This window comes from Amblyraja radiata, chromosome 11 (assembly GCF_010909765.2).
Source record: "Amblyraja radiata isolate CabotCenter1 chromosome 11, sAmbRad1.1.pri, whole genome shotgun sequence".
Classification (NCBI taxonomy): domain Eukaryota; kingdom Metazoa; phylum Chordata; class Chondrichthyes; order Rajiformes; family Rajidae; genus Amblyraja; species Amblyraja radiata.
The window spans coordinates 8,389,782-8,417,389 of record NC_045966.1 but is presented as its reverse complement, the minus strand read 5'-3'; the positions used below and the strand labels follow the sequence as shown (position 1 = coordinate 8,417,389).

Genomic DNA, 27,608 nt, shown 5'->3' with positions numbered 1-27,608 from the left:
TGACCGACGCTCTTCCCTGCCGGCTGGTGCCGTGCCCTACTTCCTGGTTCGGGATGAATTGGTGCTGCACAACGGTGGTGAAGGGACACAAGGTCGTGGTGCCGGCCACGCTGCGGGATCATTACTTTCAAACCGCCCACAACGGCCACCCCGGGGTTGAGGCCACTTTGTCCCAGGCCCAAAGCCAGTTTTACTGGCCGGGCATGGCTCAGGACATCCGGGACAGGGTCTCCGCCTGTGCTGCCTGCAACAGTCTCCTGCCTCATCAACAGCGCCAACCTCTCATGCAGCAGCCGGCTCCCGAGTTGCCGTGGATGGCTGTCGCCACTGACATATTCGAATGGCGTGGCAAACACTTCCTGGTCCTGGTGGACTCCTACTCCAGCTGGTTCGAGGTGGACCAGCTGCCTTCCCTCACGTCTGCTGCCGTCATCGGGAAGCTTCACCGCCACTTTTAAACCTTTGGGTCCCCGGTGACTCTCCAATCCGACAATGGCAGCCAGTTTTCCAGCGCAGAGTTCCGTGCCTTCGCCGCCCGTTGGAACATTCGCCACATCACCAGCAGCCCCGAGTACCCGCAAAGCAATGGCCTTGCGGAGCGCGCTGTCCGCAGCGCCAAGGAGCTGCTGGAACATTGTCGGCTTTCTCATTCTGACTTCTACCTTGTCCTCCTCAACCTCCGCAACATTTCCCGGGACCCCGCACTCGGTTCGCCTGACCAGCGCCTCATGTCCCGCACCACTCGCCCTCCTCTCCCGGTCTCTCAGCAATCCCTCAAGCCCACGGTCCGGAGCCCTGCCGCTGACAAGGAGCGCATCATTGAGAAGCAGGCCATCCAGAAGCGCTCCTTTGACAAGTCGTCCCGTCTCCTTCCCCGTCTGTTGTCCGGATGCAAGTCCCCCTCCGGTCACCACCGGCTGGCCGCTGTCGTTGGCAATGCTGACTCTCCCCGGTCATACCTGGTTGACTACGAGGGCACCATGTACCGTCGGTCCCGCCAGCACCTGCTGCTTGTCAACGAGCCTGCTCCGCCTCCCGCAGACCCGTTTTCACCGCCTGTCCCTTCCCCCCTGCCCGAAACTCCTCCTGCCCCTGTCACTCCTCGCATGCCCCGGAAACTGCCCTCTCAGCTCCCTGTGCCCCGCTCACGCCAGCCTCCTTCTCCTGCCTCGCCTGCGAGTGTACCTGTTTCGCCTCCCCATTCTCCTCCTTCCCCTGGGCACTCTTCACCCGGTTCTCCCATCTCTGTCCCTGCCCCCGTCCCTGCGGCTCCTGCGGTTGAGGGGGAAGGCGGGTTGCGCACCCGCTCTGGGCGGTTGGTCAAGCCGCCTGTCCGTTACGGGGTGTTTGAGTAGCCTGTATCATGATATGTTTTAACTGTTCCCTGCGCGGTTTCTGATTCTAGCGTATGAACCGTGGTCGCTCTGTGCAAATGCAATGGTTTTGTTTTCAAGAGGAAGGATGTAGATCAGTGCATGCTCCTTTAACATAGTGACCTCACCACTACTAACCACTCCCCATTGTCTCTTGTATAATTGTAGCTTCCCCACCTCCAGCTCGCTCTCTAGCTCCAGTGATGACCACGGACAGCTAGTGCATAGTGTGTGTAGTGCTTATAATAAAGTTATCTAGTAAAAGACTTTGTGTGACAAGCAAGTCATTTTACAGAATGTATACGGGATAGTTTTCTAAACCAACATGTAGAGGAACCAACGAGAGAGCAGGCTATTCTAGACTGGGTATTGAGTAATGAGGAAGGGTTAGTTAACAGTCTTGTTGTGCGTGGCCCCTTGGGCAAGAGTGACCATAATATGGTTGAGTTCTTCATTAGGATGGAGAGTGACATCGTTAATTCAGAAACAAGGGTCCTGAACTTAAACAAAAAAGGTAACTTTGAGGGTATGAGACTTGAATTGGCCAAGATAGACTGGCGATTGATTCTTAATGGGTTGATGGTGGATATGCAATGGAAGGCATTTAAAGACTGCATGGATGGACTACAACAATTGTTCATCCCAGTTTGGCAAAAAAATAAACCAGGGAAGGTAGTGCATCCGTGGATAACAAGGGAAATCAGGGATAGTATCAAAACAAAAGATGAAGCGTACAAATTAGCCAGAAAAGGCAGCCTACCAGAGGACTGTGAGAAATTCAGAGACCAGCAGAGGAGGACAAAGGGCTTAATTATTGAATTGAATTGAATACCTTTATTGTCATTCAGACCTTACGGTCTGAACGAAATTTCGTGCCTGCAGTCATACATACAATCATACAATAATAAACAACAATAAACACAAATTAACACCACCACAGTGTATCCTCCAAGCACCTCCTCACTGTGGTGGAGGCAAAAATCTTAGGGTTACTGTCGCTTCCCTCCTCTTCTCCCTCTGCGCTGAGGCGATTCCCCACCGGGCGATGGTACCAACAGTCCCGCGGCTCACCGAACCCCGCAAACGGGCCGGTTCAAACACCGCGGCCCGGGGGTGGTCGAAGCTGCCGCCCTCCAGTCCAGCACACGCAGCCGCTGGCCCGCGGCTCAACCCAGGACTCAGGTCACCGCCTCAGAACGCCGTCCCAGCCACCGGAGCACCGTTCCAGCCCCGAGCCGGATCGCCCTCACGTGAGTACTGTTCTCCCTCGGGCTGGGCCACTCCGACGTGAGTGCCGTTCTCCGTTCTCCCTCGGGCTGGGCCACTCCGACGTGAATGCCGTTCTCCCTCGGGCTGGGCCACTCCGACGTGAGTGCCGTTCTCCCTCGGGCTGGGCCACTCCGACGTGAGTGCCGTTCTCCCTCGGGCTGGGCCACTCCGACGTGAGTGCCGTTCTCCCTCGGGCTGGGCCACTCCGACGTGAGTGCCGTTCTCCCTCGGGCTGGGCCACTCCGACGTGAGTGCCGTTCTCCCTCGGGCTGGGCCACTCCGACGGGAGTGCCGTTCCTCCCTCGGGCTGGGCCACTCCGACGGGCCACAGCCCCTCACGGGGAAAGTCTCTCAGCCCCTCGCCAGGCCGCTCTCACGAGAGCGCAGTTCCAGCCCCGGGCTGGGCCACCCTCACGGGAGCTCAGGGCGAGTCCTGTCAGCTGCCTCCAGAGTCCCGAGGTCGCCAGCTCCGCCATTAGGCCTCAGTGTAGACGGAGGCAGAGAAGGGGGATACGACAAAAAGGTCGTATTCCCCCGTAGGGAGAGACAGCAAGCCCCGTTTCACCCCCCACCCCACATAAACACGACCTAAAAACCAAAAACGTAACTAGACAAAACGAAAAAATACAACACAAAAAAGTAAAAGACAAACGGACTGCAGGCGAGCCGCAGCCGTTCCCGGCGCCGCCACTTCCGGATGTGGTTAGGAAAGGTAAAATAGATTATGAAAGAAAACTGGCAGGGCACATAAAAACTGACTGCAAAAGCTTTTATAGATATGTGAAGAGAAAAAGACTAGTTAAAACAAATGTAGGTCCCTTGCAGTCAGAAACGGGTGAATTGATCATGGGGAACAAGGACATGGCAGACCAATTGAATAACTACTTTGGTTCTGTCTTCACTAAGGAAGACATAAATAAGCTGCCGGAAATAGCAGGGGACCGGGGGTCAAATGAGATGGAGGAACTGAGTGAAATCCAGGATAGCCGGGAAGTGGTGTTAGGTAAATTGAATGGATTAAAGGCCGATAAATCCCCAGGGCCAGATAGGCTGCATCCCAGAGTACTTAAGGAAGTAGCCCCAGAAATAGTGGATGCATTAGTGATAATTTTTCAAAACTCTTTAGATTCTGGAGTAGTTCCTGAGGATTGGAGGGTAGCTAATGTAACACCACTTTTTAAAAAGGGAGGGAGAGAGAAAACGGGGAATTACAGACCAATTAGTCTAACGTCGGTAGTGGGGAAACTGCTAGAATCAGTTATTAAAGATGGGATAGCAGCACATTTGGAAAGTGGTGAAATCATTGGACAAAGTCAGCATGGATTTATGAAGGGTAAATCATGTCTGACAAATCTTATAGAATTTTTCGAGGATGTAACTAGTAGAGTGGATAAGGGAGAACCAGTGGATGTGTTATATCTGGACTTTCAGAAGGCTTTCGACAAGGTCCCACATAAGAGATTAATACACAAACTTAAAGCACACGGTATTGGGGGTTCAGTATTGATGTGGATAGAGAACTGGTTGGCAGACAGGAAGCAAAGAGTAGGAGTAAACGGGTCCTTTTCACAATGGCAGACAGTGAATAGTGGGGTACTGCAAGGCTCTGTTCTGGGACCCCAGCTATTTACGATATATATTAATGATTTGGACGAGGGAATTGAATGCAACATCTGCAAGTTTGCGGATGACACGAAGCTGGGGGGCAGTGTTAACTGTGAGGAGGATGCTAGGAGGCTGCAAGGTGACTTGGATAGGTTGGGCGACTGGGCAAATGCATGTCAGATGCAGTATAATGTGGATAAATGTGAGGTTATCAACTTTGGTGGCAAAAACAGGAAAGTAGATTATTATCTGAATGGTGGCCGATTAGGAAAGGGGGAGATGCAACGAGACCTGGGTGTCATGGTACACCAGCCATTAAAAGTAGGCATGCAGGTGCAGCAGGCAGTGAAGAAGGCGAATGGTATGTTAGCATTCATAGCAAAAGGATTTGAGTATAGGAGCAGGGAGGTTCTACTGTAGTTGTACAGGGTCTTTGTGAGACCACACCTGGAGTATTGCGTACAGTTTTGGTCTCCTAATCTGAGGAAAGACATTCTTGCCATAGAGGGAGTACAGAGAAGGTTCACCAGACTGATTCCTGGGATGTCAGGACTTTCATTTGAAGAAAGACTGGATAGACTCGGTTTGTACTCGCTAGAATTTAGAAGATTGAGGGGGGATCTTATAGAAACTTACAAAATTCTTAAGGGGTTGGACAGGCCAGATGCAGGAAGATTGTTCCCGATGTTGGGGAAGTCCAGAACAAGGGGTCACAGTTTAAGGATAAGGGGGAAACCTTTTAGAACCGAGATGAGGAAAACTTTTTTCACACAGAGAGTGGTGAATCTCTGGAATTCTCTGCCGCAGAAGGTAGTTGAGGCCAGTTCATTGGCTATATTTAAGAGGGAGTTAGATGTGGCCCTTGTGGCTAAAGGGATCGGGGGGTATGGAGAGAAGGCAGGTACAGGATACTGAGTTGGATGATCAGCCATGATCATATTGAATGGCGGTGCAGGCTCGAAGGGCCAAATGGCCTACTCCTGCACCTATTTTCTATGTTTCTATGTTTCTAAAAGTAGAGAACATCGTTACAACTTGCCCCCTGATTTTTTGCATCTGATTAATTGTGTCTGGGAGAGGAGCGTTGAATGTTTCAGAAACAAAACCAAAATTCCAGATAATGCTGTCAGAATTCCAATTAGAGTTAAAGGTAAAAACTCATGATGAACTCCTGTGAAAATACAAACATTTTCATTTAATATCATGAACACAGAGCGACAGTCTGTTCCTCATTGAAATTTACAGAATAACAAAAGGCATAGATTGAGTGTATTTGCAAAGGATGTTTCCACTGATGGGAGAGTCTAGGACCAGAGGTCATAGCCTCAGAATTAAAGCGCGCTCTGTTAGGAAGGAGGTGAGGAGAAACTTGTTTAATCAGAGGAATCTGTGCGACTCATTGGAGGTCAAGCCAATGGATATTTTTAAGGCAGAGATAGACAAATTCTTGATTAGAATGGCTGTCAAGGGTTATTGGGAGAAGGCAGGAAAATGGGATTAGGAGTCAGAGATCAGCCATGATTGAATGGCGGAGTTGAATCGATGGGCCGAATGGCCTAATTCTATTCCTATAACGTGAACTTGTGAATATGTGAACACAGAGCAGTGTATTATATAAACCTCACCTCTGTTGAGCATTTTTTGTGTTCAGAGCTTAGAGATACAGTGTGGAATCAGGCCCTTCAGCGCACTGAGCCCAGGCCAACCAGCGGTCACCCCGTACACTGACGCTATTCTACTCACTGGGGACAATTTACAATCTTTACCGAAGACAATTAACCTACAAGCATGTATGTCGTTGGAGTGCAGCAGCAGTGCCTCGCCGTGGCCCCATCGGTTGGCAGCCCGGCCAGCTGTCGGACCTTCGCTTACCACCGACACCACCACCCCTCCTTCTCATGGCCGATCATTGGTTCATGAGTTGGATGGGGGACTGGACTTTGCCCGTCGCCCGGGCCAAAACTCTTCAGCTGGCCTGCGGGCTGGGCTTTGTATGCAGTCGAGCACCCGGGCCAACTCCTCATTCGCCCAGCCACGGCTGAGTCGGTCAACGAATTGCTGTCTGGAATTTGTCCCTTATTTTGACCTTTTGTCCCTGATTTGGGAGTGAGAAAGTTGGCAACCCTAGGTCTGGCGCCCCATATAACCCGGACAAACTCACGAGCGTGAGTGGAGAGGGACGGATTGACAAATTGGGAGTATAAAGTTTATAAGGTCCGGGCCAATAGTGAGCAGTGTGAGAGGAGAGGTGAATACCGAAGAAAAAGTTGTGTATGAATGCGCAAAGTAAAATAAATAAAATATCACTTAACTAAACTAAACTAAGCCAAGTGTCGGCACATGTTGGGCACTGTTTTCGTGTTTTCACAAGATACAGAAGATGAACATTTGGCCCGTTGAATCTGGTGAAATGCTGGTCAACGGACACGGATGGCATCTTATGCAACTGCTTTGAGTCGGGGACTGGTCCATATTCAGGGATTCTGCAACTAACCTGAATGAGTACACCACTGCCGTGACTGATTTCATCAGCAAGTGCGTGGAAGACTATTTTCCGACTAAGGCAATCCGAGTGTTCCCCAACCATGGATGAACCGTGATGTACATTCACGACTTAAGCCCAGGTCGACTGCATACAAGTCAAACGACCCGAGCAGTACAACAAGGCCCGCTATGATCTCCGCAAAACCATCAAGGATCACAATTCTCTCTTTGAAGTGCCGGGATTCACCTTAGTGCACGCCGACAGGGACGCAGGCGGCATTTGTGTAAACATAAACGATCTTGAGTGCCGTGCACACTCAGTAAAATATAAGATCTGTGACCCCAATGTAGAAATTCTCGGCATGTTGTTACGACCTTTCTATTTGCCTCGAATGTGGGTGCATTTTGCTGTTTGCTGTATCCGTGCCTCCCAGCGGCAAAGCATCATTAGCGACCGGGTCAATAGCGGACTGCGTTCATGAACAACTCAACTACCCCGACGTACCGGCAATAGTGCTTGGGAATTTGAATCAGTGTCGTATGGAGTCTGTGATAGCTGGATTCGAACAGTACATCAAAAACAAAACCAGAAAAGACAATATCTTGGACAAATGTTTTGTAAAAGTCAAAGGCGCTTGTGCATCCAAGTGTAAGCCACCCATATTGAATTCTGATCATAATATTGTGCACATGATTCCAGTGTATAGGACCAAACTTAAGACATGTAAACCAGAAAAGAAAGTGATAAGGACATGGACAAATGAACATAGGGAACAACTAAATCCTGTTTTGAATTGACAGACTGGGAAACTTTCAGGGGGGTTCACTAGATGAAATAACAATAGCTACAAATGATTATATTGATTTTTGTGTACATGTGGTTGTTCCCACTAAGGAGATTAAAATCTGTCCCAACAATAAATCATATGTAACTAAGGACATTAAAAAAAGTAATGAATACAAGGAAAGTGGCTTTCAAAAACAAAGATTCTGGAGCACTTAAACAGACAGAAAAAGAACAGAAAATAAGATTGAGGGAAGCAAAATTGGCACACAGACAGCATCTAGAAGATGCTTTTGGAGCCAATTACTCTAAAAAGGTGTGGGATACATTACTGTGACAGGAATGTCAACCCCATCTAAATCTATTGTGACAGATAACAAACTTTCTCTTTCCAACGAACTCAACACTTTTTTTTGCCAGATTTGAATCTCTAGATAATTCTACCAAGTGCACCGACATTCTTAAAACTGTTATACCTGCTGTCTCCGACAGAATTGTCATCACTGTAGAAGATGTCAGGAAAATATTTCAGCGTACAAATACAAAGTAAGCTGCTGGGCCGGATGGATGATCTTGAGGAACTTTGCAACACAGCTGGCTCCAGTGTGGCAACAAATCTTTCACACCTCTGTGGACACACACACTGCCCTGCCCCTCTGTCATGGAAAACCTTGCATATAAAACCTTTTCCCAAGATTCCATGGCCGAAAGAACATAAGGATTTCAGATCCATAGCCCTTACCTCGGTGATTATGAAATCTCAGGAAATAATTTTGCTCCGACATTTCATCAGTACAACAAACAATAAACTCGATCCATATCGATTTGCATATGAGCAGGGCTGTGGCACAGAAGATGCTGTTGCCTCCTTAGTTCATGTTATTTCCAAACATTTAGACAAACTCAACACCTTTGCAAGATCCCTCTTTCTAGATTTTGCGTCAGCTTTCAACACAATACAAGCAGACATTTTGGTGTAAAAAATGGTCCGGCAGCAACTGAATCCCTATCATTGGCATGCTTCCTTTCTCACTAACAGAGTACAGATTGTAAAGGGGAATAAAAGCCTTTCATCTGCCATCAAAACCAATGTTGGGGCCCCCCAGGGTTGTGTGAGTTCAGCTATGCTTTTTACCTTTTACACTGATGATTGTCATACAGATACACTGAATCAATATATTCTAAAGTACTCAGATGATACAGTTCTATTATTTCTGTTAAGTAACTCAGACAACCCTGGGCTGCACCAACTCGGCGTGAACAAACTGGTCGAGTGGACTGATAATAATGCTCTTGAGATTAACACAAAGAAAACAGAAGAGATTGTATTTGGTTCACCATCTGACTCTCATAAAGTGTCTCTCGTTATCCATTATGAAAAAATCAAGCAGGTATTTCCATTTAAATACTTGGGGGTAACGATAGATCATCAGTTATCATGGAATGACCACATTGATAAGATTTGCAATAAGACAAAACAAGGAATCTGGTTTCTCCGCTTAGATCTTTCGGAGCAAGTAGACAAATCCTTTTGTTATTTTTTACCGCTGTGATAATGAGTGTTTTGCAATACTGTAAGATTACATGGCACAAGAGTTTGTCTGCGACTACAAAATCAAAACTCCAACAATTAAAAATCTGCTCAAAGATTGTAGGTCAACCACTTCAGAATTTGTATGAATCATCCTACCATAAAAACATACTAAGGATGGTCAACAATATTTCTTCTGACCCAACCACATTCTGAACAGCGAGTACAATTTGTTACCATCAAACTGGAGATATTCGGTACCAAAATTTAATAAGGTTAGACTGAAGCACTCTTTTGTGCACCAGTCAATCCTCAAACTAAATACAGCGCTTAATCCCAGATCAAATGCATGCTGATGGGCCTCAAATGTTGTCTTCTGTTATTGTAATGTCGTGTTGAATGTATGTATTTTTGGGTCCTGTCTTGATGTCTTAATGCATGACTTTTCAAGTCTCTTTTATCTTTTATGTGATGCTGTAAATGGAACTGCTGTGATGCAAAACAAATTTCAGACTTTGTTCTGACAATAATGTAACATCGAATCGTATCGTATCAATCGTATAAGAGGACAAACTTGAGTCCCAGTATAATCACTCAGACACACAGAGTATGTGGCATGGTCTGCATAAAATAACTGGCTGAAAAGCAAGGTCAGATTCTGGAAAAACGCTCCTATACCAACAATAAAAATGTGGATTTCAAACATGTTCGAAACATTACAAGTGGAAGATATGAGACTCCTCCTCGCAAGCAAAGCATACCACTTCCAAAAGACGTGGTCTGCATTTATGGACTTACTACAAGCATAAGGTGCAATAGTAATTTAAAAAATAAATGGTGCCAGGATCTGGTAACGGGGGGTGAAAAATATGGTTGGTATATCCCTTTTTGCAGAGTTTTTTTTATAATAGAGCGATTGTTTTTCTTTCTTTCTTTCTTTCTTTTCTAGGGTCTATTTCTTAACTTTCTTCTCTAATTCTCTTTCTAATGGGCTTTCTTTTCCCAACACTTTCCTGCACTATCACAACTCTTTCTCACTTTCCTTACTTCTTTTATTTCTATCTTTCTTAAAGCTCAAAAAATGAAGGGGTACAACAAATGTAATAGGATATATCTGGTGTGTATTACTGTAACTTATTGTACTTCTAATAAAAGAAATAAAAAAATGATAATAAAAAAAAGAAAAGCAAGGTCAGGCATCATCATTGAACTGAATTATTTCTATGCTCGCTTCAAGCAGAAGGCCAACAGTGTGGTGACACATGGCCCTTCAGACTCTAGTGTGCCTCTCCCTAGGGTCACTGTAGTAGAGGTTAGATCGGCCTTTTTGCGGGTAAACCCACGAAAAGCAATTGGCCCAGACGGGGTTCCTGACCGTGTCCTTAGTAGTTACGTGCCAGCTCGCGGGAGTATTTGCTGACATCGTTAATCTCTCCCTACTACATTCTGAGATACCCACCTGCTTCAAGAAGAACACCATCATTCCAGTGCTGAAGAAAACAAAGACTTCATGCCTAAACGACTACCATCCAGTGGCTTTGACATCTAACATCATGAAATGTTTTGAGAGGCTATTTATGGAACGCATTAAATCCAGTCTACCCAGCAGTTTTGACCCACTGCAATTCACCTATTGCCACAACAGGTCCATGGATTATGCCATTGCCCTAGACCTGCACTCATCCCTAGAACACCTGGATAGGACAGGCACCTATATCGGACTCCTATTCATAGACCACAGCTCTGCCTTCAATACCATTATACCATCCAAGCTTATCACCAGACTCACGGCACTTGGTGTCAGCACTCGTCTCTGCAACTGTATCCTTGGAGTCAATATCACCAACAACTTCTCCTGGTCCACCCATATATTGAAGTAATGACCAAGAAAGCATACCAATGCCACAACTTTCTTAGAAGGCTTAGAAAGTTTGGCATGTGCCCGACAACTCTGACAATGCTCCACAGATGCACCATGAAAGTACCTTATCAGGATGCATCACAACTTGATCTTGAAACAGCTCCATCCAACACAAGAAATTGCAGCGAATTGCTGATGCAGCTCAGACCATCACGCAAACCAACCTCCCTTCCATTGTCTCTATACTTCACGCTGCCACGTCAAGGCCAGCAGCATAATCAAGGATTAGTCATACCCCCAGCCACCCCCTCTTCTCCCCTTTCCCATCAGACAGAAGGTATACAAGTGTGAAAACACATACTTCCATACTTTCACCGACAGTTTCTTTCCAGCTGTTATCAGGCAACTGAATCGTCTGAACACAACCAAAGAGCTGAACTAATAATAATAATAATAATAATAATATCTTTTATTGTCATTGCACGTCAGTGCAACGAGATTTAGTATGCAGCTTCCAACCGATGAAAAAGAAAAGTAAAATAAATAAATAAGCTATGTGTCGTGGCCTTCCGAGGGAGACAGTCCAGGGGGGGTGGGGGGCAATCAGCAGGGCCGGTTCAGAGCCGCTATAGCTCTTGGAATAAAGCTGTTTCTGAGTCTGGAGGTTCGGGCGTAGAAGGCCTTGTAACGTCTGCCAGAGGGAAGTAGTTCGAACAGACCGTTACAGGGGTGTGATGAGTCTTTATGGATGCTGACGGCCTTCCTGAGGCACCGTGTGTGGTAGATGCCCTCCAAGGCTGGTAGCTGTGTCCCAATGATCCTCTGCGCTCTGTGGACGACGCGCTGAAGAGCTCTCCTCTCCGCCTCCGTGCAGCTGAGATACCACACAGAGATGCCTTACGTTAATATGCTCTCTGTGGTGCAGCGGTAGAACGTTGTCAGCAGCTGTTGGGGCAGACCAGTCTTTTTTAATGTCCTCAGGAAGAACAACCGTCATTGCACCAGCGCAGCGGTGTTGGTGGACCATGTGAGGTCCTCTGAAATGTGAGTGCCCAGAAACTTAAAGCTGGACACTCTCCCCACACTTTCCCCGTAAATGGAGATTGGGGCGTATTCTCCATTATGGGACCTCCTGAAGTCAATAATCAGCTCCTTGGTCTTGGAGGTGTTTAGTGACAAGTTGTTACGTGTGCACCAGTCCGCCAGGTTCTGCACCTCCGCCCTGTATTTTGTTTCATCACCGTTGGTGATCAGCCCAATCACTGTTGTGTCGTCTGCAAACTTCACGATGGTGTTGGTGTCGAATGCAGGAACACAGTCGTGAGTGAAGAGGGAGTAGAGCATGGGGCTTAGTACACAGCCCTGTGGTGTGCCGGTGCTCAGGGTGATAGTGGAGGACAGGTGCGGGCCCAGTCTCACTGCCTGTGGTCGCTCCGTCAGAAAGTTCAGGATCCAATCGCATATCGGCGAGCTGAGGCCTAGCTGGTGGAGTTTGGTGGTGAGCTTGGTGGGGATGACCGTATTGAATGCAGAGCTATAGTCAACGAAGAGCATCCTCACGTACGTGCCCTGTCTGTCCAGGTGGGTCTGGACAGTGTGAAGAGCCTACTATCTACCTCTTTGGAGACCCTCGGACTATCATTGATCAGACTTTGCTGGCTTTACCTTGCAGGAAACCTTATTCCCTTACCATGTACCTATACCCTGTAAATGGCTCGATTGCAATCATGTATTGTCTTTCTGCTGATTGGATAGCACGCAACTAAAGCTTTTCACTGTACCTCAGTACACGTGACAATAAACTCATCTCATACTAAACTGAAGCTGATTCTCAGATCAATCCTATCCCCCATTTATCCCCCTCTGTGCAATGACAATAAAGATATATTATTTCTCTCTGCAATAGACTCTTTAGACTTTAGACTTTTGAGAAGCAGCGTGGAAACAGGCCCTTCGGTCCACGCCGACCAGCGATCACCCAGCACACTAACAATTTTCCTACACACACTAGGGACAATAGAAATATTACCAAAGCCAATTCACCTACAAACTTCCACGACTTTGGAGTGTGGGAGGAAACCGTAGCACCCTGAGAAAACCCACGTGGTCATGGGTGCAAAAGAGATTTACCAGAATGCAGCCTGGTTTAGAGGGCATTAGATATGATGGGAGGTTGGATTACTTTGTTGTTTTCTCTGTAACATCAAAGATCAAGGGGAAACCTGACCAAAGTATATAAAATTCTGTGAGGAATAGATAAGAGTAGCAATCAGAATATTTTTCCCAGGATGGAAATATCAAAGTCTAGATGTGAGAGATGAGAGAGGCAAACTTTAAAGGAAATGTGTGGGGCAAGTATTATTTTACACAGAGCGGTGGGTGCCCGGAATGTGCTGCTGAGGGTAGTTGTGGGGGTAGAGAGGATAGTGGCATTTAAGAGGCTTTTAGATAAGCACATGCATATGCAGGGTATGGAGGGTTATGGATCACGTGCAGGCAGAAGAGATTAGTTTAACTTGTTTGCAATGGAGATTGTGGGCTGAAGGGCCTGTTTCTGTGGTCTATGGTCTAATGGTCTAATGTCAACAAGTTCCACATTCAATAAATGGATAATTGAAAGAAGGCACCTAATATAATGACCTGGTTCAAACTTTAAAGCTGGAGAGGAGTTTGAACCAAAACAGGAGGAATGAAACAGAAACAAGAGTTGATCATAGAAAGCATTGACTGTAGGAAACCATCACACTGGGTAGATGTCAAGGGTTGGTTCATAGCATTTAATAAATTGCTCTACAAAGAGGAAAATATCCAAGGAATATAATGCAATCGGATGTAAGAAAGACATAAAAAGTGCATTTAAAAAACCCCCCAATATCTTAGAGAAAAGGTCCAGTAATTTGGTTTTGTGAAACTTTGGTAGAAACTTCAAATCCTATTCCATGCAGGAGATCTGATCATTTCATTGTGATCTCCAGGTATCAGTTTTTTTCTGGATCAACAGAAGAAGTTGCCACTTTTGGAGTTGCCACTCCTGAAGAGTTGGAGCCTGGCCCAAACGGCAATGAATTCCTCAGTCGCTTGGCTGCTGGTGAAGATCTGTGCTCAAAGCATTTCCTCTTTTAAAATCACCACATTGTTTTCTCTGGTTTGAGTTGAATCAGAGTGAGAACATTTGCACCTGTATATGAACAAAATAAGTCATGAACCATGGACACATACTGAATCATTTTCGTGTAACACTCTACAAATGTATCATTTATTTCAAGAAGTTATTTTTAATTCAACAAAGTTCAGTGCTAGAGTTTAGCATCATGGGCTGTGTGTTTGCAACAATGCCAAAAAATGCATTGTTGAGACACAGATTGCTAGCATGTGGGGTCTCTGCACGCAGGTTTTTGCCAAACCATCCCGTGCATTACTTGAGAGAATTATACAATCAAATAACAAAAAAAAGTTAAACAAGCAAATGTTGAGACAATCTGGATTCTATGTTTTCTATGTTGTATAGTTTTAGTCATAGATAGTCATTGTGTCATACAGTCTGAAGAAGTCTGAAGAAAGGTTTGACCCAAAACTTCACCTATTCTTTTTCTCCAGGGATGCTGCCTGACCCACTGAGTTATTCCAGATTTTGTGTCTGTCTTCGGAACATGGATAGGACAGATTTAGAGGGATATGGGCCAAATGCAGGTAGATGGGGCTCATGTAGATAGGACATTTTTGTCAATGTGGGCAAGTTGAGCCGTAGAGCCTGTTTCCACACTTTCCATGTACCTGTCCAAATGTTTCTTAAACATTGCGATAGTACCTGCTCATCTGTTATAACATTCGAAACTGATAAAAGCATGATGAAAACTGAAATACATTACAGATGGGATAGGAAGGGGTTTGAGGACTATGGGGAAAATGCAGGCAAATGGAACTAGTCCAGTGTGTCAACTTGGAATTCAGTCCTCCCATAAACAAACTTGATACACTACACTGCAGCTACTGTCATTTACGGCAGAAGTTTCTTTTAAGAAAGGGAGAGAATTAAAAAGACTACGGTGACTTACCATTTAACTTTTTGCATTTGGTCAATTGTATCTGGAAGAGGAATATTGAACGTTTCTGGCAGAAACAAGACCACAATTCCTGAGAACACCAACAACACCCCCATCACAATAAACGGCAGGTTCTCTTGATAACTACCTGCGAAAAGAAAGCATACATTTACCTACAATTGACAATCAACAAATTGATATAAAAAGCCAAAATATTTCATCCACCAGTCACCAATGTGAAATCAAATGTATTTCACAAAATGTATATTCAAGTCATTTTCAATTTCAGGTGTGGGTTAATTTCATTGTTCGTGATCTGTTTACTGTGATATCTTTTCTTGGCGAGGAGATGGGAAACATTTTTTGAGTGAGTTTCGTTTACTGTCACGTGTATCGAAGTACAGTGAAAAGCTTTTGTTGCATGCTAACCAGTCAGCGGAAAGACTATACATGTTTAAGACAATACATAATGAAGACAATACATGATTCAGACAACATACGATTGATCACCTGCTTGAGACTGTATGTTGCAGGGCAAAGATTATTGAGGGCTAATAATTAGTAAATAGGGATGTGGATTGTGCTAATGTGGTGACAGGGAACCGCAGACAAAGCCTAAAAGTAGAGACATGGAATGCAGCAGTGATGACATCCAAGTTTCCAGAACTTCATTGATGATACAATAGACAATAGTTGCAGGAATAGGTAATTCGGCCCTTCGAGCCAGCACTGCCATTCAAAGTGATCATGGCTGATCATCCCCAATCAGTACCCCATTGCTGCCTTCTGCCCATATCACCTGATACATCACCTGATATGGGGAGAAGGTAGGGACGGGATACTGAGTTGGATGATCAGCCATGATCATATTGAATGGCTGTGCAGGCTCGAAGGGCCGAATGGCCTACTCCTGCACCTATTTTCTATGTTTCTATGACTCCGCTATCTTTAAGAGCCCTATCTAGCTCTCTCTTGAAAGTATCCAGAGAACCGGCCTCCACTGCCCTCTGAGGCAGAGAATTCCACAGACTCACAACTCTCTGTGAGAAAAAGTGTTTCCTCGTCTCCGTTCTAAATGGCTTGCCCCTTATTCTTAAATGCTATAGCGTGCACCCATCGTTGTAACAGACAATTGGATCTACTCTCAACTAAGTTAGACTTGCGGATAATCATTTTATTCTGTAATCAAGACCCAGTTTGTTACCTCACTGTCTTTCTGTAACCTCCATTCTGTATTTGGACCTAGTTTTGCTGTTAACCAGGTTTCTGTGTAAGCTTGTCAGCTGAGAATATAGAAGCTGTTCCAAAGTCGTGCTCAGCAGTTCAGCCTTGACTCGTCTCCTGGTGCGCACCAGTTTTAATAATCACCCGTTAAATAATCACCAACTCCACTTGGCCTTTCTATTTGCTCCTACACTGGACTAGAATTTATTTGATACTTAGTAATTTCCATGAGCACAATATAACACCACCCAATGTTACTGAATAATTGAAAAATTGTATTGGGAATTAAAAACAAAAACGTTCTTACTTTATTAATGCAATGTGATAGGACATTAACAAACTGACATGGGTTGTTTTGTTTTATTATAGTAATCAAATGCCTTCTTCTTGGTCTGAATTTCAAATAATGTGGGAGTATGTATTCAGAATCTGTCACCCCTTCCTTTAATACATACTGAAGTACTGAGATACGACCAAATATCATTGCATGTTTCAACTCTAAAATAGTTTCAACAGTTCACATCACCATTAACAATTACAGATTCCATTAGCTAGGGTACTGTCCCATTCACCTGTTTCCCATTGAGGACATTGGACTTTGTGTTAGGAACTGATAAGCTATAATAGGCTCGCGATGCCGCTTTCAGATCTGGCGATGCTGAGGAATACAGTTCATCCTGGGCCAACCTGAAAAAGGCAATCAGGAGCGCAAAACTCAAATACAAGCGGCAGATCGAGGAGCATTTTCAAAATAACTCCGACCCCAGACGCATGTGGCAATGCATCAAGTCCATCACGAACTACAACAAAGTTAACAACCCCCCCCCCCCCCCCCGACAACAGCTCCCTTCCTGACGAGCTAAACTATTTCTATGCTCGTTTTGACCGGGACAATAAAACACCAGCCATCGAAGCTGCCCCACCCCCGAATGAACAGCCCCTCAGTCTCTCCACCTCTGCCGTACAAGGCGACTGAGCAAAGTGAATGAGCACAAAGCTGCCGGCCCCGACGACATCCCCGGGCATGTGCTCAGGGCATGTGCTGGACAACTATCCCAGGTCTTCACTGACATTTTCAATCTGTCACTGGCCCAGGGTGTTGTCCCTACTTGCCTCAAGACCACAACCATCGTGCCAGTGCCCAAACAGTCAGCTTCAGGGAGTCTCAATGACTTCCGCCCAGTGGCACTCTCCCCCGTCATCGCGAAGTGCTTTGAGACACTGATCCTGGCTCACCTCAAATCTAGCCTCCCTCCCACACTGGACCCCCATCTGTTTGCCTATCGGCCCAACAGGTCAACAGAGGATGCCATATCTGCGGCTCTTCACTCTGCCCTGACCCACCTGGACAATAACAACTCCTACATCAGGTTGTTATTCATCGATTTCAGCTCTGCATTTAATACTGTCATCCGCGCCAGTCTGATCACCAAACTCAGCGGCCTTGGCATCAACACCTCCCTCTGCAACTGGACACTGGATTTCCTCACTAACAGACCCCAGTCTGTTAGGATCAACAACCTCACCTCCTCCACTCTGACACTGAACACCGGCGTGTCTGTTCACCCATGACTGTGTCCCTATGCATGGCTCCAACGCCATCATAAAATTCACTGATGACACCACGGTGGTAGGACTGATCAGTGACAACAACGAATCAGCCTACAGAGAGGAGGTCCAGCACCTGGCAGCTTGGTGTACCAACAACAACTTGTCCTCAACACACAGAAGAGAAAGGAAATCGTCGTAGACTACCGGAAGACCAGAGGCGGCAGACATACCCCCATCCACATAAACGGGACTGAGGTGGAGCGCGTCTCCAACTACAAATTCCTCAGGGTACACATCTCTGAGGATCTGTCCTGGTCCTTCAACACCCCCAAACTGATTAAAAAGGCGCAGCAGCGCCTCTACTTTCTGAGGAGGCTTAAGAAAGTTCACCTGTCCCCTCAGATCCTGTCCAACTTCTACCGCTGTACCATAGAAAGCATCCTGACCACCTGCTTCATGGTGTGGTACAGCAGCTGCACCACAGCTGACACGAAGGCACTGCAACGGGTGGTGAAAATCGCCCATCACATCATCGGTGCCCTGCTTCCTGCCATGGCTGCCCTTCACCGCACACGGTGTCTGAGACGGGCTGGCAGAATTATTAAGGACCCCTCACACCCCAACCATGGACTGTTTGCCCTCCTCCCATCAGGGAGGTGGTACAGGAGCCTCAGGTCTCGCACCAGCAGGCTAAGGAACAGCTTCTTCCAAAACAACATTACCCTGCTGAACTCACAGGCCCGGCGCTAGCTATCTTTTATCTGTATATATTTATTTGCCTATGTACTAGATCAATATATCCTCATTTGTATATATTGTTTTAATCAGCATTTTACTATTTTGCACTCTGATTACATGCTAAACTGCATTTCGTTGTACCTGTACTTGTATTTGTGCAATGACAATAAAGTTGAATCTAATCTAATCTATAAGGTTGAGGTCTATATTTTGCACACTGTATCTTTCCCTTTGCTCTATCTATTGTACTTGAGTTTGAACTGATTGTATGTAATATGTATGTATGTATATATGTATGTATGAATGTATGATTTATCTGATTGGATTGCATAGCATACAAAACAAATAACTATACATGTCTATAAGATCACCCTTCAGCCTCCTGTGCTCCAAGGAATAAAGTCCTAGCCTGCACAACCTTTCCTAATAGCTCAGGCCCTCATGTTCTGACATGTTCGTAAATCTTCACTGCACTGTTTCCAGCTTAGTAACATTCTTCCTATAAGAGGGTGACCAAATCTGCGCACAATACTTCAAATACAGCCTCACAATGTATTTTACAACTGTAACATAACATCCAAGCTTCCATACTCAGTACCGTGACTGATGAGACCAATGAACCAAAAGCATCATGCGTAGGAAGGAACTGCAGATGCTGGTTTACACCGAAGATAGACACAAAATGCTGGTGTAACTCAGCGATATTGGCAGCATCTCTGGAGAGAAGGAATGGGTGATGTTTCGGGTCAATATCCTTCTTCAGACTGAGAGTCAGGGGAGAGGGAGACAGAGATATGGAAAGGTAATGTGAGAACGACAGATCAAAGCAAACAATGATAAGGAAATGTAGAATGGTTCATTGCTAGCTGAGAGGAAGGGGACAAGGAGGCATACAATCAATAAAATTAATCAGAAGGACAGTGAAACTAGTCAGAGATCTAGGGTGGGAGAGAGAGGGAAAGCCAGGGTTACTTGAAGTTACAAGAAATCAGCTTTCTTTACTACCGTATCTACCTGTGACCTATGTCGGGATAGTGTCAAAAATCCTCATATTCAACAAGAATAGGGTAGCATGGTGGCGCAGCGGTAGAGTTGCTGCCATACAGGGCCAGAGACCCAAGTTAGATCCTGACCACGGGTGCTATCTGTATGGAGTTTGTACGTTCTCACCGTGACCTGCTTGGGCTCTCTCTGAAATCTTTGATTTGCTCCCACACTTCAAAGACGTAAAGGTTTGAGGATTAATTGGCTTCAGTAAAATTGTAAATTGTCCTTAGCGAGTGTAGGATAGTGTTAGTATATGCGGATCACTGGTCGGTGTGGATTCGATCAGACGAAGGGCCTGTTTGCGTATTATATCTAATATCTGGATATTAAAAAAACTAAAAATCAAGAGGTGTCATTGTTGCCTTACCAAGTAAAACAATGTAAGGAGAAATAATGCTGCCAGTTCTGGAACTCATTGAACTCACTCCAACACCTGTGTTTCTAAATGGGGTTGGATACAGTTCGGAGGTGTAGACAAAAACCATGCAAAAAGCCCCTGCAATTCCCATTTTTCCAATTAACACCAGCACTGTAGAAAGTATTGAAAGATCTAGAAAAAAGCAGAAAGAGTTCTATTAATGCGATCGGTCTGCACAGAGCTCAGTTTTTCCCAGTTCATAGAAACATAGAAAATAGGTGGAGTAGGCCATTCGGCCCTTCGAGCCTGAACTGCCATTCAATATGATCATGGCTGATCATCCAACTCAGTATCCTGTACCTGCCTTCTCTCCATACCCCCTGATCCCTTTAGCCACAAGGGCCACATCTAACTGCCTCTTAAATATAGCCAATTAACTGGCCTCAACTACTTTCTGTGGCAGAGAATTCCACAGATTCACCACTCTCTGTGAAAAAGAAATTTCTCATCTTGGTCCTAAAAGACTTCCCCCTTATACTTAAACTGTGACCCCTTGTTCTAGACTTCCCCAACATCGGGAACAATCTTCCTGCATCTAGCCTGTCCAACCCCTTAAGAATTTTGTAAGTTTCTATAAGATCCCCCCTCAATCTTCTGTTCAGTTCAGTTTATTGGCAATAGGTGTAATGAAAAACTTTTGTTGTGTGCTAGCTTGTCAGTGGAAAGACAATACTAGATTACAATCGAGCCATTTATTCCCTTTTTACATTTTACATTTAAGGAGATTAAGGAGATCATAGTTAATGTAAGAAATTTTGCTGTAGGAGTAGAGATTTGAGAGTGTGGAGCGGTTGTAATATGTGATCTGTTTCTGTGGCTAGCACGCTAATAATCGCCTGGGTTGTGCGCCATCTTGTCTGCTTCATTTCCATGTCCATGTAAGCTCCAAAGAGTAAAGATTGGGAACCTTTTGTGTCTTTTCTCTGCGTTTAAAATGATGGGATTTTTGACACATTGTTGTAAGAGATGGTTGGTCATTCATGAAGCTTGTTCATTTGGTAGCTCAGCCTGTTAATTGCTTCGATTAATGGCACAGTGGCATAGTGGTAGAGTTTCTGCCTAAAAGAACCTGTCCCACTGTACATGTTCATTCAAGAGCTCTCCCTAGTTTAAAAAAAATCAAACTCGTGGAAGCACGTAGAATGTACGTAGCGAGTACGTCGGAGTTCGGGGCCGTCTCTTAATGGCTCGTAACGCTAACGGAAAGTACTCGGGAAACGCGGGAAGCTCGGGAAGACTTGTGAAGATTTTTCAACATGTTGAAAAATGTCCACGAGAGCCCCGAGTACTTACAAGCGGACATTACCATAAATCACCAAGTTCAAATCAGGGCAAACTCAGGAGAACTCTTGAATTAACTCGTACAGTGGGACAGGGCTTTTACAGAGCCAGAGAGCCGGATTCAATCCTGGCCATATGTGCTGTCTGTATGGAGTTTGTACATTCTCCCTGTGGCCTGTGTGGGGTTTTCTTTGGCAGCTCCGGTTTCCTCCCACACTCCAAAGACATATAGGTTTGTAGGTTAATTGGCTTGGTAAAATTGTATATTTGTCCATAATAGTGTTAATGTAAGATAGTGTTAACGTGTGAGGATTGCTGGTCGTCACAGACTCGATGGGCCAAAGAGCCTTTCTGCCCTGTTTGTCAAAACGGAACTAAACTAAACTGAACTGAACTAACCTAAACAAAACTGAAATATTATGTTCTCCGGATATGCTGCCTGACCCACTGAGTTAAGGGCCTGTCCCACTTACGTTTCCGTGGCACGCAAATTATGTGACCTCGTGGTCGCGTTGAGCCACGACGGACCCACGAAGGTCGGGCACGATTTCATGCGTACACACAGCCGTCTGGAGCGTGTGACGTCATTTTAAGATGGACGCAAAATGCTGTAGTAACTCAGCGGGACCAGCAGCATCTCTGGAGAGAACCAATGGATGATGTTTCGTGTCGAGACTCTTCTTCAGTCTGAAAAGAAGGGTCTTGACCCAAAACGTCACCCATTGCTTCTCTCCAGAGATGCTGCCGGTCCCGCTGAGTTACTCCTGCATTTTGCGTCCATCTTAAATTTTCTTGGCCCCGCTCCGGGAGTAGAAGTGGGGGCGGATCCGGACCGCAACGGCCATGAGCCCTAGGCCGAGTTCGGTGATCGTTTGCCTGCTTCTGCTGCTGTTGGAGGTGAGATGTTGTGTCGTGCCAGGGTCTTGGGCCTGTCCCACTTTGGCCGTCAGTTCCGCGACAGGCTGTTGGCGCGCGAAGGTTTCGTTCACTACAAAAATTTTGGATCCCCACGCGATGTCGCGCACAACTACAAACCCCGCCGCGCTTCTCAGTGGAACCAGCCCCGCGCGGCCATACGATGCCCGTGCGCCTCAACGCGACGACAAGGTCGCGTAATTTGCGTGCCAAGAACATGTTAGTGGGACAGGCCCTTTACCCTTGCAATCTGTGTCTATCTTTAATACTAAAAAGGCAACAAATACTGGACCATAAAAAGACACATTGTGCTGGAGTAACTCAGCAGGTCAGGCAGAATCTCTGGAGAATAGGGATAGGTGACGTTTTAGGTCGGGGGGGGGGGGGGGGGGGGGGGGGTGGTGGGGGCGTAGGCCTTGTTTCCACATTGTATCTCTAAAGTAAAGTGTAGTCTGAAGTCTAAAGGCTTGTTCACGATTGTCACACTTGGATCAAGTGTAAAACTTACTTGATGGTATGAGGTTCATGAAGAGCAGAACACCTCCACTCAGAACAAGAATGCTTGCATGGCTGAGCCTGCGTGGACATTTCCGGAGGAGAAGCCAGGATGCGATATAACTCGGAATCTCAATGGCACCAAAGAGGAAACAATTCAGATAGTCGTTGCCATGAAGATTGGGGACGTTCAGAGACAGACCATAGTATCCAATTGCTAAAATCATCCTGCAAAATACAAGTCAAAATACTTCTTATAAAACACATTTGTTTTTAATGTTCTCCCAGCCTCTTTTTGTTGGCTTCTAGAATCTCATTGTCTGTGTACATTTTCACCTAGCCCCCAGCCAACAATGTTTCCTTTTGTCATCGTTACTTCTTTGCATATCTTTCATTCATATCCCTCTACATCCCCATCTATATTTCTCGTTTTCCCTTCCCCTGACTCTCAGTCTGAAGAACGGTTTTGACACAGAACCTATTCCTTTTCTCCAGAGATGCTGTCTGACCCGCTGAGTTACTTCAGCACTTTGTGTCTATCTTCGGTCTCATTTCTTAGATTTCCTCTTCCATTTGATTTCAGGTCGTTTGTAGAACCTGAACATTGTGGCCTTTGCAGCCTTATTTTAACATCGAACAGTACAGCACAGGAACAGGCCCTTCAGCCCACAATGTTTGTGCTGAACATGATGCCAAGTTAAACTGATCTCATCTACTGTGGGTGATCCATATCCTTTTATTCCCTGCACTTCCATGTGCCTATCTAAAAGCCTCTTAAACACCACTATCGTATCTGCCTCCACCACCACCTCTGGCAATGCGTTCCAGGCCCCCACCACTCTCTGTGTAAAAAAACACACCTAACAAATCTCCATTAACCTTTCTCCATCTCACCTAGTAGCAGCGCCCTCTAGTGTTGGACGTTTCCATCCTGGAACAAAGGTTCTGACTATCTACCCCTTCTATACCTCTCATAATTTTATATACTTCCATCTAGTCTCCCCTTCACCTCCGACATTCCAGACAAAACAATTAAAGTTTATCCAATCTCTCCCTCTAGCTGAAACCCTCGAATCTAAGCAGCATTCTGGTAAACCTCCTCTGCACCCCTTCCAAAGCCTCCTCGTTTCCTGCAATGGGGCGACCAGAACTGTATGCAATGCTCCAAATGTGGCCTAACCAAAGTCCTATAGAGCTGTATCATGACCCTGACTTGTACTCAAATTCCTTCACAATGAAGGCAAGCTACATCATACGCCATCTTTACCACCCTATCTACTTGTGCTGCCATCTTCACTGAGCTATCAACTTGGACTCCTGGAGTCCTCTGTATATAAATGTTGTTAGGGGTCTTGCTATTAACGGTATACTTTTGCCTTACTCTCAACCTCACAAATGCAACACCTTGCAGTCTCTCAGGCTAAATTCCAACTGTCATTTCTCTTCCAATTTCTGCAATTAATAGTAAGGTTAAACGAGAACTTACCAGTTAGAAGTTTGATCTTTATTTCACGAGGAGTTACGTTGGTGATTACGTGAAGAACCCGCCAGTGCGCATGCACGTCCAGCTTCAAAGCAGCGGTATGCAATCACAGATAACAGAATATTTGAAGTAACATAGTAAGATCAGCAACATGAGAACTACCATATGACCTTTATGAGAGAGAGGGTTGGGCGTGGTGGGCACGTAATCACCAACGTAACTCCTCATAAAGATCAAATTTCTAACTGGTAAATTCTCGTTTAATCTTACTATGTGAAGAGTTCAAAGCTCTGTGATTTCATGCCGCAGATTCAAATCCCGGCGTCTCACTGCATCGATTGACTCAGAATGAGTGAATAATCAACAATGCATTAAGCATAACATTGATTGAAATGTATTAATGGCTTATGTGAATAAAGCAATCAATAACAACCCCTCTATGTCAGGAGAGGCTAAAGTGAACGCAAAACAGAATGGGCAAAACAGCCCTGGTCGGCAAGCAGCCTATGGTAAAAAAAAATTTGAAATGCTTTCACTTGACCATCATGCAGTCGCGAGGATATGGCCGATGAGAATGTCCATTGTCCTGGCCGCTGACGTTGATACCGTCCTGATGGAATGAGATATTAAATCGTCAGTGTCTATACGTGCATAAAACCAGAACCTGCTTCAGCCACATTGAAATAGTCTGAACTGACTATCCCTTGTGTGACTGTTTGTGGCTAAACCCAATGCTGATTCCACAACTCGTAGGGTTCTAGTGGCCTCGATATAATATGGCAAATCTGCCCTCACACATAGACGTGAGTCCGGGGGGTATGTTGCAACACGATCTTAAATTCTGCCACCTTGGTCTGCTCTGCTTGTGTCGATCAGAATGTAAAACGTAATGGCATCTGCAGCCATTTCCATCCTATCTAGACGCAGCTTCTGCAATGTCTGCCTCGCCGTGCTGATCCTAGTGTCATGACTAAAGGATGTAGCTGGCTCTGGTGAAAAATTGTTAACCCAATGTCAATATCCCATATTACGTATACGTGTACTGGGAGAAACTTGTGTTAGAGACATCGTTTGCAACTCGATATCCGGGGTTGAAAAATCCCGACTGGAAAACGTCAGTAATCTGTACCAGATTAAATGTAACATTAACATGAAACAAACCCCTTTCCAATATCCTGAATAGGAATGTACTGCTTTTTTGGTGCCCTCCCTACAATCTGCAGTGAGCACCTGCATGTGCATTCAGAATGTGTAAATCAATAATATTTATTATACAGAGGCTGGTTTCCTAACTCACTGTTTGAACAAGCAAAGTTTTTGTTTTTTAAAGTAACCTTATATGGTTGTATTATCATGCCTGACGGAAGCAGGAAGCATGGCTGCACAGCCAGACAGATAGTACGAAAACTAAATATTTAGTAATAATCTTTCAAAACTCTTTAGGTTCTTGAGTAGTTCCTGAGGATTGGCAGCTAGCAAACGTAACCCCACTTTTTAAGAAGGGAGGGAGAGAGAAAACGGGGAATTACAGACCAGTTAGTCTAACATCGGTAGTGGGGAAACTGCTAGAGTCAGTTATTAAAGATGGGATAGCAGCACATTTGGAAAGTGGTGAAATCATTGGACAAAGTCAGCATGGATTTACAAAAGGTAAATCATGTCTGACGAATCTTATAGAATTTTTCGAGGATGTAACTAGTAGCGTGGATAGGGGAGAACCAGTGGATGTGGTGTATCTGGACTTCCAGAACGCTTTCGACAAGGTCCCACATAAGAGATTAGTATACAAACTTAAAGCACACGGCATTGGGGGTTCAGTATTGATGTGGATAGAGAACTGGCTGGCAAACAGGAAGCAAAGAGTAGGAGTAAACGGGTCCTATTCACAATGGCAGGCAGTGACTAGTGGGGTACCGCAAGGCTCAGTGCTGGGACCCCAGCTATTTATAATATATATTAATGATCTGGATGAGGGAATTGAAGGCAATATCTCCAAGTTTGCGGATGACAGTAAGCTAGGGGGCAGTGTTAGCTGTGAGGAGGATGCTAGGAGACTGCAAGGTGACTTGGATAGGCTGGGTGAGTGGGCAAATGCTTGGCAGATGCAGTATGATGTGCAGTATGATATTGGCGCCGACCTGTAGGGGGTATTTTTAGTTAGTTTAGTGATTTGTTTTTAAGGAGTTCTAGCTTTTTTATGTGTGGGGGAGGGGGGGGGGGGGAAGGGGGAAACTAATTTTCAGGGTCCCTACCTGGTCGGAGATGCAGCTTTTCTCCGGGCTGCACTGCACTTTCGACCCGTCCTCGCGGCCTACCAGCGGGCCTGGAGCGGCATTTCCTGAGGGGACCGCCCGGAGCCTCAGCATCGGCAGCGGCGGCATCGGCGGCGGCTGCGGAGCTGCGGGTCCGAGGAGCGAGGGGACCGCCCGGAGCCTCGGCATCGGCGGCACCGGCATCGGCGGCGGCGGCACCGGCATCGGCGGCGGCGGCACCGGCATCGGCGGCGGCGGCACCGGCATCGGCGGCGGCGGAGCTGCGGGTCTGAGGACGGCGATGCAGCGCTGGAGCGCCATTGCGGGGCAGGCGGTGCCTTGCCTGAGTCGCCGCGCTGGAACTCCGGTGAGCTGGGACCGGCGTTAAAAACATCGCGGAGCTGCGGGCAGCGGCACTGAACTTTACATCTGGAGCCTGGGAATTCGCGACGAGATCGCCAGTTGAGCTCCATTCGGCGCGGCCTTGTCGGCTCCGGAATCCACGGTCTCGAGTCGGGAAGCGGCCGTTCCAGGGTTCCCAGGCCGCTGAGAGGACTCTCCCGACGCCGGAACATCATCACCCGGCGAGGACGGCCTGGAACATCGGGCCTCCGTAGAGGCAACTGTGGAGGCCTCAATAGGCCCGACTATGGGTGGACACTGGGGATGGGACTGGACTTTGTGCCTTCCCCCATAATGGGAACCATTGTGGGGGGATGTTTTTATGTTAAAGCTATTTATTATTGTTATGTTTGTATTCTTTCTTATGTGCTGCATTGGCAAAAGGAATTTCACTACATCTAGGTGTATGTGACAATAAATCAACCTTTGAACCTTAAAAAAAATAAAAATAAATGTGAGGTTATCCATTTTGGTGGCAAAAACAGGAAAGCAGACTATTATCTAAATGGTGGCCGACTAGGAAAAGGGGAGATGCAGCGAGACCTGGGTGTCATGGTACACCAGTCATTGAAAGTAGGCATGCAGGTGCAGCAGGCAGTGAAGAAAGCAAATGGTGTGTTAGCTTTCATATCAAAAGGATTTGAGTATAGGCGCAGGGAGGTTCTACTGCAGTTGTACAGGGTCTTGGTGAGACCACACCTGGAGTATTGCGTACAGTTTTGGTCTCCAAATCTGAGGAAGGACATTATTGCCATAGAGGGAGTGCAGAGAAGGTTCACCAGACTGATTCCTGGGATGTCATGACTGTCTTATGAAGAAAGACTGGATAGACTTGGTTTATATTCTCTAGAA

The 27,608-nt window shown here is 45.9% G+C and overlaps 2 protein-coding genes across 2 annotated transcripts in view; both read right to left on the bottom strand.

The window, feature by feature from the left end:
• Positions 1–27,608, bottom strand: part of LOC116978253 (solute carrier family 22 member 4-like) — a 267,313-nt gene that overhangs the window by 183,945 nt on the left and 55,760 nt on the right. The window lies entirely within an intron of this gene.
• Positions 13,785–27,608, bottom strand: part of LOC116978257 (solute carrier family 22 member 5-like) — a 70,007-nt gene continuing 56,183 nt past the window's right edge. The window contains exons 7-10 of the mRNA XM_033029259.1: positions 22,633–22,847; positions 19,878–20,060; positions 14,963–15,098; positions 13,785–14,085 (exon numbers count right to left, since the gene is read on the bottom strand). Of these exons, the coding sequence (XP_032885150.1) occupies positions 14,010–14,085; positions 14,963–15,098; positions 19,878–20,060; positions 22,633–22,847 (610 nt within the window). The 3' untranslated portion in view covers positions 13,785–14,009. The remainder of the gene's footprint in view (positions 14,086–14,962; positions 15,099–19,877; positions 20,061–22,632; positions 22,848–27,608) is intronic.